The sequence below is a fragment of the Talpa occidentalis genome, unplaced genomic scaffold (assembly GCF_014898055.3).
Source record: "Talpa occidentalis isolate TD23 unplaced genomic scaffold, MPIMG_talOcc4v2.1 talOcc4.2, whole genome shotgun sequence".
NCBI classification, from domain to species: Eukaryota; Metazoa; Chordata; class Mammalia; order Eulipotyphla; family Talpidae; genus Talpa; species Talpa occidentalis.
This window is the reverse complement of record NW_023602073.1, coordinates 81,627,546-81,643,640: the sequence shown is the minus strand read 5'-3', so window position 1 is coordinate 81,643,640 and position 16,095 is coordinate 81,627,546. Positions and strand designations below refer to the sequence as shown.

At 35.9% G+C, this 16,095-nt stretch overlaps 1 protein-coding gene across 4 annotated transcripts in view; it reads right to left on the bottom strand.

The window, feature by feature from the left end:
• The window catches only part of ADGRB3 (adhesion G protein-coupled receptor B3), a 685,437-nt gene that overhangs the window by 350,688 nt on the left and 318,654 nt on the right, over window positions 1–16,095 (bottom strand). For all 4 annotated transcript variants that reach the window (XM_054698910.1, XM_054698909.1, XM_054698911.1 and 1 more), the window contains one exon: window positions 3,761–3,955. In XM_054698910.1, the coding sequence (XP_054554885.1) occupies window positions 3,761–3,955 (195 nt within the window). The remainder of the gene's footprint in view (window positions 1–3,760; window positions 3,956–16,095) is intronic.

Sequence of the window (16,095 nt, the reverse complement as noted above, 5' to 3'; positions counted from 1 at the left end):
CATATAGTATAAAATTTTTGAGTGGTTAAGAAAAGTTAAGTGATCAAGTTTACATCTCTCCTTCTCTCTCTCTCTCTCTGACCTGGATATTCAGAGCAGTTTTCTTAATTTTGTAAAGCAATACATATTAACATTTTTCCTAAGTTTAACAGATTATAGTTATTCTAGCTCACTTTCTTCAAAGTAGAAATCAATCTTTTAGTAAATTTAGCATTATTAAGACATTTAAAAGAAATGCTTGCACATAACTACATTTGAAAGAGTATATTCTCTTTAAATAGTTTTACTTAATCTCTATTCTTGGCTCATTCCCCAGTTTTTTGTTTAAAGGATGAAAAAAACTCAGAGATATCTACATAATAATTAATTGTACCATTAATTCAACAAACATTTTGTTGAGCACCTTCTACAGTGATGATTGCATGCTAAATCTTGTTTGGCTGAGAGAGAGCTGGAGCTTAGCTGTGTCCAAAGATGAATCAGGAAAAGTTATACTTTTATACAGATTTACTAATGAATGCTAACATACAAGATCTAAGGAGACGCAGCAGAGAAAGTGCTATTGGAGTTCTGAGAGCCAGAGTACCAAGAGGTCATCTCAGAAGAATGAGACAGACCAAGTCAGTTTGATAGCACAGAGGAAACAGCCAAGAACATTCAGGAAGCATAAGTGGATCATTGGCTCAAGTCTGTGATGAGGAACACTAACTCATGAATGCTGGAAAGTAGGTAAGCCACATACTGTGTACTAGAAGCCAAGATAAAGACTTTGGCTTGTCATTAAGGAGAACTTGAGACTCCAATGAAGATTACTGACTAAAGGGCAATATAATCAGACTGTGCTAAAAACAACAAGGGGACTGTAGGAAATGAATAGGGATGTAGGTAAAGATCTGAAAAGCATAAAAGGAAAAAGCCATGGAAATAATGTAGGCTGAGGTAATTGGAGGCTGAATTAGGATAACAGTGGGAGAAAGAATGGGTGGAAGAGGTACTGTGTGGGCAAATCCAACAGGAAAGAGAGAGAAGGAACAATTTCAGCCTAAGGACTGCTAATTCTATGAAAAGTAGTAGAAAATGCAAGAAAACTTGGAATTGAAGAGGAGTTTAGTTTACATTACATTAAACCTAAGGTGTCTGTCAATCAGAAATTTTCAGAAACCATGGAAATAAAGAACTGAAGTCTAAGAAAGGTACAGGAAATGTTGAATAAAGCTATATATCAGTGATTATAATCAAGCAAAGACAGTAAGTATATAGAAAAAAATCCTAAGAAACAGACTGTAGAAAGTAAAAGAGATACAAAGTTTTCTGGGATTTCAGTGAAGAGAAAGATTGTTTTTAGTGTTTAGGTCTTGCTGGGTTGGCATTTGGGAAGATTTGCTAGAGTTGGACTAGGATTTTGACAGGCAGAGATGGAAGAGCAAAGGATTCCAGAAGAGGAGGATATTACAGGTGTCTGAAAAGACACAAGCTCCTGTTAAAGAGGGAATGACTACGACACCAATGTGCTTAGAATTTAGTGTATCTATGAAGGGCTGATGAGAGAGTAGAATGGACATTGAGGAACCTGTTTCTGACTATGCTTACAACAAAAACCCAATCAAATTTGTGTCTTTAATGTACATGACTAAGGCTTTGATTAAACTATTTGTTCATTGAGGCAATGAACCCTAATGAGTACCTCAATCAAAATATGTTCACACTGTAACCTATTAATCTTAATTTCTTGAACTTCAACACTTAAATATCTTAATATATTTCATGCTTGAGATTTAGAAGAGGCCTTAGAGTCTAAGATTTGTGTGCAACATTCTGCCTGATGTTTCAACCGTGAACAAAATTATGTAAGATTTTTTTTTATTACAGTCTGCAATTTTGTCAAGGACATCAGATGCTATTTTTTAAATGCAAATACTAATGGTAATTCAGAACTACAGGGAAAAGTTTTACTTGGCTTACTTTATTAACTTTTTAATATTGGAAAACTTTTATTTTTTGTAAGTAAAAAAAAGCATCTTCAAAACGACAGTATTCTTCCATCCACTCCCCCCACCTCCAGTCTATTTCTATAATCAAAAATGCATTCCTGGACACTGGTGATATAATACAGGACACAGCACCAATAATTCTAATGGCTGTTATTATCATCAGTATATGCATATAATTTAAATAATATATGCACCTCTACACAAATCAGGACATCAATATATTTATGAATGATTTCATTATTCCAAAAATCCTTCTTCTACTTTCCCCCTCAGTAGCTTATTAAAACAAAACAAACCCACAAAACAAAACAAAAACACCCTCTGCAACCTCTCCAAGTGAAATGCAAATAAAACTCCCCAATGAAGAATAGGCTGTAAGAAAACTACCTGATCTGGGAGTTTTGCCAAACCTCTATTTTAATGAACTTTATGCTGAGATACAGAACATTATGCTGGAAATGCAGAAATCAACTCAGCATTCTCAGCAGGAGCACATTTTAGCCTACAGCACAAAAAGAGTTAATCTGAAATGCAAACTAGATTTGCATTAAATATGCTTTGTTTGCCATTCAACAAGACTGGTTTTAATGGCAAAGGCAATACTGAAATTGGGTGAGTACTTAAACTTTATTAAGGAAATAAATGATGTTGCTCTAGAAATCTTCCATGACAAGAAAATATGCTGTGAGGAGTTATTGAATTTTTTATTTTCCTGCCCAGAACAATTCTTTATTTGCCTGATATTTTCTGGCAATGGTTCCACAAAATTAAATATGGCCTTCCCCTTTCTAATAGTAAAACCCCAAACAAAACTAAACTATGTCTTCTTTGCATGTTAGAGTTAATGTGCTTTCATTTTGCTTAATGTACTTTTAATAGTCACTTATAGCAAGATGGTGATATTAAACGTAGGAATAAAATATCCATGATATAACCTTGAATTAGCAATCGTGCCTTTTATCTAAGGGCTCAAAACACTTCACACTTTCTCATTCAGTATCTCCTTGAGGTGTATTATGTGCATTTTATGGTTGAGAAGTAGAATGGCTAAGGGAGTTGAGGTCATTTGCAGAGTTCACTCCAAGCACAACCTGGATGTTTTTCCTGTTTCTCTTTCCCTCTAGAACAGTCTGCCTCTAAGATGGCTGCACTATCTGCTGGACCCAAAAATTGATAATGAAACCAAGGCTGGTTCAACATCAGCTGAAATATTTATGTGTGTTTAACTACCTTCTGAGTTTGTTTTCATAGAGGCATCAGAGCTTGACACTTGTCTATGAGTCACACAGTACAAGCATGTGCAGAAGTGTTTGGCCTTAAGCTAAATTCATGGAGCCAAGAGGACGAGACAAAATGACTCTCCCTGAACTTCATTTAGAAACAAGGGGTCCATTAACAGCTGCCTGGACCACATTCAGAAGTTAGGGGTCCATCAAAAAGAATCCCAGGAAACCAGTTATCTGAAAGACCCTTTCCACATATGGACCCATTAACATCTAACCAGTTGATCTCTGCCAGATCCATAACTCCCTTATTCCTAGTCATTTTTTCCTTTCTTCTGTACTTATAAAAGACCCTGCTGCTTCAGGTCTGATAGAGCTTTGAGCCCTGTCTTCTATCTCCTTGCTGGTGGACCTCATGATAAACTTTATTTTCTCAACAGGCAGTGCCATAGTAATTGGTTCCTATGCATGTCAGGTAGCAAGCCCTTGGTAGGTAATAACTGCATCTCTACTAGTCTTTGCCTTCAGGGATTTTTCCTCCCTTACCTGGACGCCATCAGATGCAGGGATGTAACTTGCCCTTTTAAATGTGTCTGTCACATTTCTGAGGATTTCCACAGACATCAGAAGATCACCTGCATAGAAATTTTTCCTCTGAGTTAAATCCAACAGTGTCTTGGTCACCTGGGACATTCCGTCACCTGCCAGCATTCGCTGTCCCTTAGCAAGGTGTTCTTTAATCTGTGATGGTCAAAAGAACAGAATAACATCAGAATCTTCATTACTGTTTATCTACATGTCTTCATTAAACAAATTATTTAAAATTATAGAGTTAACTTTAAGACAGCACTAGAAAGATTTTTAAAAATGCAAATTGTGTATATCCCACATTCAAATGGAGGAACACTCTGCATGCAAAAACTAATAAACATATACATTTTATAAGGCTTAACGGACTTGTCTTTTCTAGTTCTCCGAACACTAGATATAACACATTGGGGTATGTATGTACCAATTTTGGTTTTTAATTGAAATACAAATAAAAAATAATTTTGCATGTGGTAAAATGAGGTGTGATCAGAGATAGATTATAAAAACTTGAAAATATCTATTTTCCTTAACAAACAGCTTAATGATTTTTGCTTTACCTCTTAAAAATAAATAAATCTTTATAGAACAGATAAAATGAGTTGTCACAAGGATATTTTAGCTTAGGAAAAGATGTAAAAACTTAGAGGTATACAATGACATGACTAAAAGTTATTTTATCTTTAGAAAGACAAGCAAGCAATAACAAGAAAACCAACAATAAACAAAAAACCTTAAGTAGGTTCAGAAGCAGAATGAACTGTTACAATACAAGACTTCAATTATACTTCAATTAGAAAAATCTGCTGTCAATTTTGGTATCTGCTTATTTTACAGTTCAAGGGAGTAAAAGCATTTAATAATGAGGAAGAGTAATTAGGTATGAGAGGGTAAAGAGATAGCAAGGACCCATCGTACTTTCACTTGTCTATTAAAATATTAAGAGGTTAATTTTTACCATCTCATTGCTAAATTTGTAATAAAATAAACTTATCAAAAATCATTAAGTAATCAAGAACACAGGATAAAATGTAATGACTGTAATCAATTTCCCATTAATAAACATGCCAATAATTCCTTTAAAATAAGTCAATCTATCTGAATTTAAAAGTTAGGGGTTTTCTAAAAATACTTTAAAAAGTGTTATCTTGACCCAACAGCTGTTTTACTTATTTATTATTTTAGATATTTAAGTATGATATAGGTATGTATATATTTATATATTTAAGTATGATATAGATACAGTGTTGGTCAATCAGCAAGGAGACTGACCCTCAGAGTAGAGGCCAGTGCTTTGCTATGATGCTATGTGGAACTCAGTTCTCTGTCTCAGCTACTGATAATTATTTGGAATTTTATGTTCAAGTCGTTTTTTTTCTTTTTAAGATTTATTTATTTATACAAGCACTGGGTACAGTCAGAAGCGCGGGAGGATGAGAGAATTCACCATAGCCAGAACAGGGAGCAGAGCAGGCAGACTGACGAAGTACACTGCTGAGGGGAGCAGCGGGGGGAACAGGAGACGTCTGTCACACCATGTGGGACCCTTGCCGGTGGCCGGGGATCTAACTGGTGCTGCAGAGGCTGCAGGCAGCTTCGCAACCCAGCGCTCAACTGCTGCACCACTGGGGAGGCCCCTATGTTCAAGTCTTATATCCTAAAGTTTAATGTTTTGCACCGGATATTTCACCCTCCCCACTATATTATCATTATATACCAATAATGTAGTATTGTTTCTTTTCTGGATAAAGGTTTCTCCTGGTATCTGAAAATATAGCATTCCTATGAAATCTTTCCTCGACTGAAATGACATAAAGAAGCAACTGCCATAAATTTATATGTGAAAATTTTTGAGCATTCCAAGGCCTCCAAATAACTTATAATACCAAATAACATAAAACCTAAACTAGCACTAACATACAGTAAAAGCAGGAATGATATGATAAATACACAACTTTTACAATGTACTTCCTGGAAAGGAGTTTGGTGGTGGTGCTGGAAAACAAATGCTGAATGTTATTTTCACTTTTTGCCTTTTATTATGAAAGTGAAAATCCTCTTTAGATATCTTTTGGTTAATGAAAACAGGTACTAATATAGAACTTTTGTAGAAGCAAAGTGCCATAATACAAACTTTTGAAAAGCAGGCAATGCATATATTTAAACAGAGCCAATCAACCTTTCTATGTGCTCTCTTATCTTAAACAGTATCTCTCTATCACCCTGAATTATGCATCACATATTTTTGACTTAGTAACTGTCTTTCTGAACCTTGAGGATAGGTTCCCTTTCTTATTCAGTGCCTTAGAACCCAGCACAGTAAAAGTTTATTAGAGATAAATCAGTTTTTATGTCCTATCTCTTTATAATGTAACACAATAGAACCAGAGATGTCTAAGTTTTTATCTGAACTTTTCAACTGATTATTTATGTAAGTGAACTCATAGGCTCGATGTATTGTATTTAAAATTTTACTGTCTTTTCAACAAGTTGGAAAATATGCCTATATGGTAAAAAATGTTTAAAAAATAAATTTCTTAATTCAAATGAAGCCATACAACCTAAGAAAATTAATGCAAAATACTACATACAGGAAAAATTCTCACTTCAGCATGGACTATGATTCCCACATGATCTGACCCTGAAGACTTTTATCACTTTTCTGACAGCTTTCCCCTCATTCACTGTGCTCTTACCACTCTAATCTTTTTTGATCTTTCTTAACATTAAGTATAATGCCTGTCTAAGAGCTTTTGTACTTGCTTTTCCTTTTGCCTGGAATAGTCTTCCCACAGTGATTTGTCTACTTTTCGGTTGCTTCCTCAGAGAGATCTTATTTATCTCCCTATCTAAAATAGTATCCTTGTAATGCTCAATTATCTTAGCATTCTTCATTGTGCTGCACTTTACCAGCCATTGTGCCATTTCTCTCTTGGCTCATTGAGTCTTCTGTTTTCCTCATTAAAATACAAGCCGTGTGAAGGAAGAGACTATTTTGGTTACTGCTATATTCCTATCATCTAGAGGACTTACTCAACATATTGCACAAATGAACTTTTTATGAATGAGTGTTAGTCAACTTCCTTCTATGCTCATTTTAAGCCACAGGATTATATTAAACACATGTGAACATTGTTTTAACTTGTTTACCAACATAGGCCACAGAAAATATTGGCTTCAAATAGCATGAGATAAATGAGCTACCTGATTTTACACATAGTGTATAGACTGAGTTGAAAGTCACTGTTCAGGGGCCTCCCCTGGTGGTGCAGCGGTTAAGCGCTGGGTTGCGAAGCTGCCCGCAGCCTCTGCAGCGCCGGTTCGATCCCCGGCTGCTCCCCGGCCACCAGAGGAGGGTCCCGCATGGCGCGCAGACCCCTCCTGCCGCCCGCTGCTCCCCTCAGCAGTGTACTTCGGTCCTTCTGCCTGCTCTGCTCCCCGCTCTGGCTCTGGTGAATTCTCTCACCCTCCCGCACTTCTGACTGTACCCAGTGCTTGTATAAATAAATAAATAAATCTTTAAAAAAAAAAAAAAAGTCACTGTTCAGTAGATGGATTATAAAGAAGGTTTTGAAGAGAAATGAAATGAATGGAGTTTAACTTTAAAAATGTGATAAAATTCAGTCTTCAGTTTTATGCTGGCAAGGCAAGTCACAGCTGTGATGCTCATACTCGCAAAGGACATAATTGTTCCTTCAATAGGAATAAAATGCTGCATGGCTGACAGGTAAACATCATCTGACTACTTCAAATCAGTTCAGTACCTGCTCCTTTGGCAAAGCATATGTATGCCTGTGAGAAATCTAACTTGCACAGCCCTAGTGTATCCTCTCCCTCAACAGAAGCATCCTAACATTGACTCAAATCTTGAGGAATAAAACATTTAGAAATGTTTTCTACTAGCAATATAGTACAAAAAGCAGCATTGGATAGCTCAACTAATCAGAGATAGTAAAGACAGTCTTTTATACATCTGGGTCAGCATCAAATGCAGCCTGACTCAGTAGTAAATTAACATCATTGCCATCTGACAGCTGCTTAGCAGGGTTATATGGAATGAGTTGTTCTCAGTCCAGCTCCTCGAAGACAGGTGCCCAGATCAAAACACCAGCTCTAACAATGGGTACTGATTAGCATCCTCCCTGGCATTGTCAGTGGAAAGCACTCGGGACAAATACCTTGTAATATCTGTCCACACCAGCGTAAGCTATTAGTAACTTCAGAGAAGATATAAAAAGTGTTCAGATAAGATATATCTCCATGCAGAACATACTTAGTTGAAAAACAATTTCAGTTTCTTGAGATTCCTGAACAAGACAAGTGTACTCCTTGTGTCATACTAACCTTTCACCATGTTTTTCTAGAAAGACAAATCCATGTTTATCTGCTGACCTGTTTTTCTCTTTTAAGCATCATGAAGTGAAGTTCAAAATCGGTGTGCTCACCTTATCTTTTCTCTATTTCAAATAGTCCTTGACTTGCATTCTACCCTCTTCCTTTGTAGCCTTATGTGTATGGTTACCTCTTTGACTTCATCTTATCAAACTAGGGCCTCCCCGGTGGCGCAGGGGGTTGAGCACAGCTCTGTAAGGCTGGGGTTGAGCACAGCTCTGTAAGGCTGTCCGCAGCATCTGCAGCGCGGGTTCAATTCCTGGCCGACCAGGGAGACTCCCACATGGCATGGCAGACTTCCCCTGTCGCACCCACTGCTCCTCTCAGCAGTGCTTTTGGTCTGTCTGCCTGTTCTGCTCCCCACTCTGTCTCTGGTAAATCCTCTCACCCTCCTGTGTCTCTGGCCTGTACCAAAGCTATTGCATAAATAAAAAATAAATCTTAAAAAAAATACTATCAAACCTTCTCTTCAATCTTCCAATCTCTCCAAAATATGAACTAATATTGTATACACTATTTAAATATCAGTTTTTCAAATTGCACTTCAACTATTGTTTTTTTTGTTCAAAATCATAATCAGTATTTAATCTGATTTGACCCTGCAACTCTAAAATTGCAAATTAAATTTAACAATTACCTCTTTAGTATCTTCTCTGAAAATTTTACTAGTATATTACATTTAAAGAGAAGTTTGAATTATAAAAGCTGGTTTTAAAATATGGTTCTACAATTTATTAGGACCATTGCACAATTTATCTCTTTCCTAGGAGCATATTATTTGTCATTAAAAAGAAGCAAATATCACATAACTGGTATGATGAGTTAATATGAATATAGAGGTTGAAAGGGAACATTGAGTGACTGCTTCCTCTTTTCCTTTCAATATTCAATTTTTAATTCCATTACATATTACGTAAAGTTACTCATATCCACCCTTTTCTGTTATAGACTAGAGCTGAATCCCAGGACAGATCTTGACTATTTCTGCTCATACTCATTATAATAGTCTCCTACCTCCTCCCACTCACTCTCCATTCTAAACTTCCCTACCTTTCACATTTCTGAACATGTCACCTCTCTGCTCAAAAAGACAATCACTGCAAAGTTCCATTCAGTTTCATATTAAACCAAGTACATGCACCACAGTTTGATTTACAAAGCCATCCAAATATAATCCTAACTTACAATGTCAATCTATTATCTGATTTTATCCACCTCAACTCTATTCTCCTATTTCTACTCAGTGAGCATTTGTTTTAGTTTATTATCTTTATTGCAATTTAGTAATTCATTTTTCTTTTGAATTTCTCAAATTAGTCTAATGTTATTTATTGATTTTAGACTAATAACTTTCGATGAAGCTTTTATTCACTCTTCTTAACCATTGCTTCCTGAATGCTATTCTTAGAAATGCATTTTCTTTTTTTCTAATCTTTCACAATTTATTTCAATAAGATTTTGTGAATGGTGACTCAATCTTTGACTTACTTTTTTAAAAAGTTACATTCACTTTAAATTCATCTTTTAGATGACAATGTTTTTATTTTCTCCTTATAATTTCATCATGTGATTTCATGACCTCTCTTGTTGCTAGTAAAAAGACTCCTGTCAGTGAAGAAGTCAATCTTTTATAGATTACCAGTCTTCTATGTTTTTGAATTGTATGGTGATGGATGGAAGCTAGATTATTGATAGCAATCATATTGTAGTGTATACAATGTTGCATTATAATGTTACACACCTGAAATTAACATAATCTTTATTGTCACTTCAATAAAAAATTGAAAACCATTTTTCTTTTTGTCTTTAGTATAATACAGATTAACCATGTGGCTTTTTCCCATTTATTTGTTTTTTTTTTCAATATTCATATCATTTCTGTCTTCAAGTTTAGAAAAGTCTTATGGACTAACTCAGAATACTGCCTTTCCCTCAATCTCTCTGTGTCTGTTTCTGGAATGTATTATTTATCATTCTAGTCTTCATTTTCTAAGTTCTGCTTTATCTTTTTCATTTTTTTTAAATCTGTCTAGTCCAGCTTTGAGTGATATTTTTCTAGGCCTAATTTCTATATCCCTGATTATTTCTTCAATTATGTTTAATTGGCTATTTATTTATTCTGTTAAGTCAGCAACAATGTATTCCACTTACAGTAGTTCTATTTAATCTTTCTCATATTCTTCCACCCCTTAACTGTACTTTATGTTCTTTTATCTCAAGTTATTTTTAACCAGTATGTTGTGGTTACTTTCATATCTTCCATTAGTTTTGTTTTTTACATTGCTAATTCTCCTGTTTCTTACACTTGCTGATTCTCTCTCATAGTAATAACTATTGTAAACTTACATTTAGTGAAAAATATTTAACCTTCAGAAGCTCATATCCTTGGTTTGTGAAAGAGTTGTGAGAGGCTAGTTTTGAGCTATTTCTCTGAGGGGGTGTCATCAGGTAGTTCAATTATACTGGATCATTTTATGCTTATTTTCATCTTATTAATTCCTTCTTTTATGGCTTAGAGTAAGAGTTTTAGTTTAATGAGAATTGATTTATTTTCTCTTACTCCCCTAAATCTTTTATGAACTACAGATTTCTTCTACCTATAGAATTTTTCTAGTCCACGGAGCCAGAAAAGCCAAGTTAGTACCTGATTGCTGCAGGAGACTTGCATGGAGGGGCTCTTTTCAATATTCCCAAAACAACTTTCTAATCTCAGTCTCCAGCAACTAGGACTACAAAGTCTGAAACTCTCATAGGTCACTGAACCACCACTTTCTCTTTGACTTTTTTTTTTTTCATTTTTGGAGTCTAAGGATTTTTTTTTTGTCTTTCTTCTGAACTCAGCTATAATGTAATATCTGAAAATATATTTTATGATGAACTCTGTCAGCCTGGTTCATCTGACTGTTCCTTACCACTACAGATTCCATACCATCCAAAGTGAACTACTCACTATTTCCCAAAGAAAGCTCAGTCATCTGCCTTTGCTCCCCAACTTAGACTATTCTATAACTTCAAATGCTCTCCCCAAATTCTTTTGTTAAATATCTTACATTGTTTTCTTATTCCTAAATTTTCAGATAACTGCAATCACGTTACAATCACTTCTTTCAAAGCACATAGAAGCAATATTGATGTATCTGCTATTATTATAGTGTTGGTGTTCTCATCTTATCCATTCTACTACACCATAAATTCCTAATGATCTGTACGTTCTTATTCATCTTTGCTTCCTATGTAATTTCTAGTACATTGTTTGACACATACTGTTATCTGCTCAAAGTGCTTTCTAAATTAAAATGAAACTAGAGAGGTATCTTCTTTTTCCCTCTCCTATCATCCTCAAAAGTTCATAAATAAAAACATAGCAGTCCATGATTATCCAAAACAAATAAGTATGAGGGTCTTCCAGGTGGCGCAAGGGGTTAAGAAGCACCCTGTGAAGCTGTACACAGCCTCTGCAGCACTGGTTGGATCCCCCAGCCGGTCAGGGAGCAACCCATATGGCACAGCAGACCTCTCCTGACTCGCCCGCTGTTCCCCTCAGCAGTGTACTTCAGTCAATCTGCCTGTTCTGTTCCCCACTCTGTCTCTGGTGAATCCTCTCACCCACCACACCTTTGGCCTGTACCCCAGCTCTTGTATGCATAAATAAAAATAAATCTTTTTAAAAATAAGTATATATTAATTGGATAACCTTTATATTTACTGACAGAACTGCATCTTAAAAGATATCCCGTTAGGCAAACGATTTCAGACATTTTTAACATCTACAGCTATATCTATACAATTACTCTTTTAGAAAACACCATGCTAGAGCCTTTACTGAGTGCCTATTAACTGGCAAGCAAGTCCTCCATGCTTTACATGAGTTATCTCATTTGAGTTTTGAAATGACCATTGGAGGCATTTTACAGGTAGAGACTTAGTGTTGTTCACGGAATTCCTCTCAGGATTGCATGGCTTCTGAACAGTACCAGGATTTGAGCTCAGGTGGTCTGACTTCTGCGTCCATGCTATTAACCACTATATGCTTAACTCAAGTATACAGCATTTTTATTAGGATCTGCCAAAATGCTGAGATTTTTTTTTTAAGTGTTTTTTTTTTTTTTAATTTATAGATTGACTGATTGATACATACAAGCACTAGGCACAGTCAGAAGCGCGGGAGGGTGACAGAATTCACCAGAGCAGGGAGCAGAGCAGGCAGAAGGACCGAAGTACACTGCTGAGGGGAGCAGCGGGCGGCAGGAGAGGTCTGCGCGCCATGTGGGACCCTCCTCCAGTGACCGGGGAGCAGCTGGGGATCGAACCGGCGCTGCAGAGGCTGCGGGCAGCTTCGCAACCCAGCGCTCAACCGCTGCGCCAACGGGGAGGCCCCAAAATGCTGAGATTTTTAAAAATCATTTTCACCCATTTTTGTTTTAAGAAGCCATTAAATTTTTTCATATGAAGGAAAAATAATAGGAGCAAAACACTTAAAGTAACATGCCAGGTTACAGAGGTATTAGCAATTATTTGAATAATGGTCATTATTTTGAGATGTAAGGTATAAATGTTCCTAAAGCCATTTACCAATATCCAAAAATGATTTTTACATAGTTTTATTTAAGTTGACAAAGAATAGCCCCTAAGAATATATCAAGGATAATATTTCCCATGGGATATACTTTTTCATTGTCTTAGTCACTGTAATTCAGAAAGGTTTTTATAATCTTAATATTTCCATTAAAAAGTATAATTATCAGTGATTATGTCTGTTCACATTGCTCACTTAGTAAGCATTTTTGATACAAAGGACAAGTCATGAAAGTTTCTGTGTCATTCACATTTAATACTGTTGACAAGATCAACAGTGAAAGGAAAAACCAAAGTCTAAAAATAGTTGCTTTTTATAGTTCTGGATTAAACCTCCCTGCTCTTTATAGAAAGAAATGTGGCAAGGGTCATGGCTTAAAGAGTAGGTGTGTTTCTGAAATAACCTTATTCTTTTCACTTTCTGCCTCCTACTGCCAGCCACAGTTGTCTCTATTGTGTGAATCCTATAAAAAGGATTATCGTAGTCACTCAGTGCAAATGACACACTTTAAACATCATATATTTATATATTATTTTCAGCATCAACTCCTCCAGTCCATCTGTAAAGTATATTAAAGGTTCTCACAGCTCTAAGTGGCTTCAATTAAAAGATAATTACCCAAGAAGTTTCTTTCCATAAAGCAACAATCTATATCTATCTATATATAAATGACAGTTACGAACTCAAGCAAAAAAAAAAAAAAGACAAAAGACAGTTCATAACTGTCTTTTATGCATGGAATGCATAATTCCGTGAACAACACTAAGTCTCTACCTGTAAAATGCCTCCATATGGTCATTTCAAAACTCGAATGAGATAACTCATTTTCTAAGACCAAAGTCACTTACTAGTTGATGGTATTACTATTTTCATATCTGCCTGGTGTCTTCAGGAAAGAAAAAGTTCAATCTATATCAAACTAGTAACTTTGTTCCAGTATAATAAAGAGTTCTTATTTTTCCCTATATTTAAAATAAAGAGTTTGTGCTTATCTTAGAGTTTTTCTAGAGTTAAGAGTTCAACTTTGAAAACATAATTCCTGATAAGATAAAACATGATAGAGAAGATTTGGTTCAGAATCACCCCAAATAAATTATATACATATTGTAGAGACCTAGGATAAGCAGCATTTGGCCCTAGGGGCACCGTTTATCTAATTTCTTGTCCCAGAAATTTCCTAAATGAGAGCTAGGAAGCTGTGAACTTGAGGAATGCAATGTTTTCCTATGAGAATAAACTGAAACTCATAAAGAAAACTGTACTATATACTGCATATTTCCCTCTAAAGCCTCTAGAAATTACTGAAATAAGAATGACAACACAGAAAATTTACTTAGTCAGGAGGCAGGTTAATAGCTGTCATTTCAGAGTTTGGACCTAGAATTTGTCAAAACTGACAATTCCTGAGCAAAGGATGTAATTGATATTTATCTGCTTAATACTAAACAAATCTCAAAGTTCTTATTAGTATTCTGATGCAGGGATTAGAACTGGAGAGTGTTCCATGAGCTCAAAATGGTACAGTAGTCACAGACTGGGACCCAAACTTGAGGAAATGCCTCAGTGAGGTACAGAGCACTAAGTAACTAGTACTTCTTGAAGGCTTCTTCAATTCTACTTCCATTACTTTAGTTTTCTACTTCTAGGTGTACTACATAGTTCAGAATTGTATGGGTTATACTGTGATAGTAAACAACTCCAAAATATCAGTGCCTAAAAATGACAAAGATTTATTTCTCATTCATACTACATATTGCAACCCACATCATCAAGGAGACTCTATTTCTCAGAGAGCTTAGAAAAGGAGCTTAGGAGAATAAAAAGTTTTGCACTGGCAGTGACATTCTCAGGCCTGACATGTCAAAAACCACTTCCATACACAACCACTATGCCAGATTTACTCACATGAGTACACCTAACTCAAAGGGAGAAGACTCACAATTTTTCCATATACCCAGGAGAGGAAAATCAAATAGCACCTAACAAAATAGGCCTTATAATGAAATGGAGTTGACTAGCATTCACTTAACTTTGTATTCATCCACCAACACTTTATCCCTAGGTAATCTCTATCTCAGTGCTTCTTAAACTTCAATGTACAGATGAATCACAAAGGGAACTTTTCAAAATATATGTTCTGATGAAGGAGGTGTCAGACAAGGTCTGGGATTCTACATTGATAGCAAATTTCCAAGTGCAGGTGATATTTCTAGTCTTTGGACAACACTGAGTTTCTACCAAATGCTTTCTCTGTGCTTGCAAGCAAGTAGCTCAACTTTGCTGGAGAAAAATATAAACACACTAGCTGTACTCTAATTCATTTCAGACCTCCGTGCAATATAATCTTTGGCAACTATTGAGCCCACCTGACCTGTCTCCCTCATCATTCTGGTCTGCCTTCTTCATTTCAGAAAATGACATCACCATCAGACAAATGTGTTCATTCAACCTTAATAAAATATATCCTCTCATCTGAATTGCTGCAGCACATTCCGCAGCTTCCAGTTCTATCACTCTACAATTCATTCTCCATAGAAGTCACATGACCTTTTTAAATTATATTGAATCTCATCACTCCTTGCTGTCAATGGCTTCCCATTACACTTAAAATAAAATCCAAACTCCTTGTAACGCCTGTTAATGCACAGGGTAATTTTTCCCTACACAGTTCTCTAACCACAACTCACGATACACTTTTGACAAAACTTCTGACCACTGGTCTACTTTCTTAAAGACTCAAGACTTTTCCATATGTTATTCTCTCCAAGTGGAATATACTATCATTCTCATTCTCTGATAACTCACTCTACTTTTTGCATGTCCAGATTCATCTCATATTTAGGCTACAGTTTTAAATGTAATTCCCACAGAGACCCCACAGAATTTCTTATCTAAAGAAGTCTCCAAATATTATCCCGTTTTTTGATTTTCATCAACATGTCACAAGTGTAATAATTTCATCTCTTTTTCTATTTTGTATTTATGTGTGTGTGACATCAAGTTGCATCCTCAGGTTCTTGCACTATATTGCACATAGTTAAAATTCATTGAATATTTACAGAATTAATCAGATGAATGACAGAATAACAGAGAAAGCCTTCCACCAAATTATTTTCTTTTGGCATTAACTTAAATCCAACTCTCTACCTAAGTATACTATATTAAAGCATCCTATTAATAAGTTTCAAGTCAGTGAGTTTCAGTGGCTAAAACTAACCCTAGCATTTCTTCTCCAGTAAAACCATAATCTGGGAGAAGTTTAAAAATCTTCTGGGCTGGGCCTCCCCGGTGGCGCAGCGGTTGAGCGCTGGGTTGCGAAGCTGCC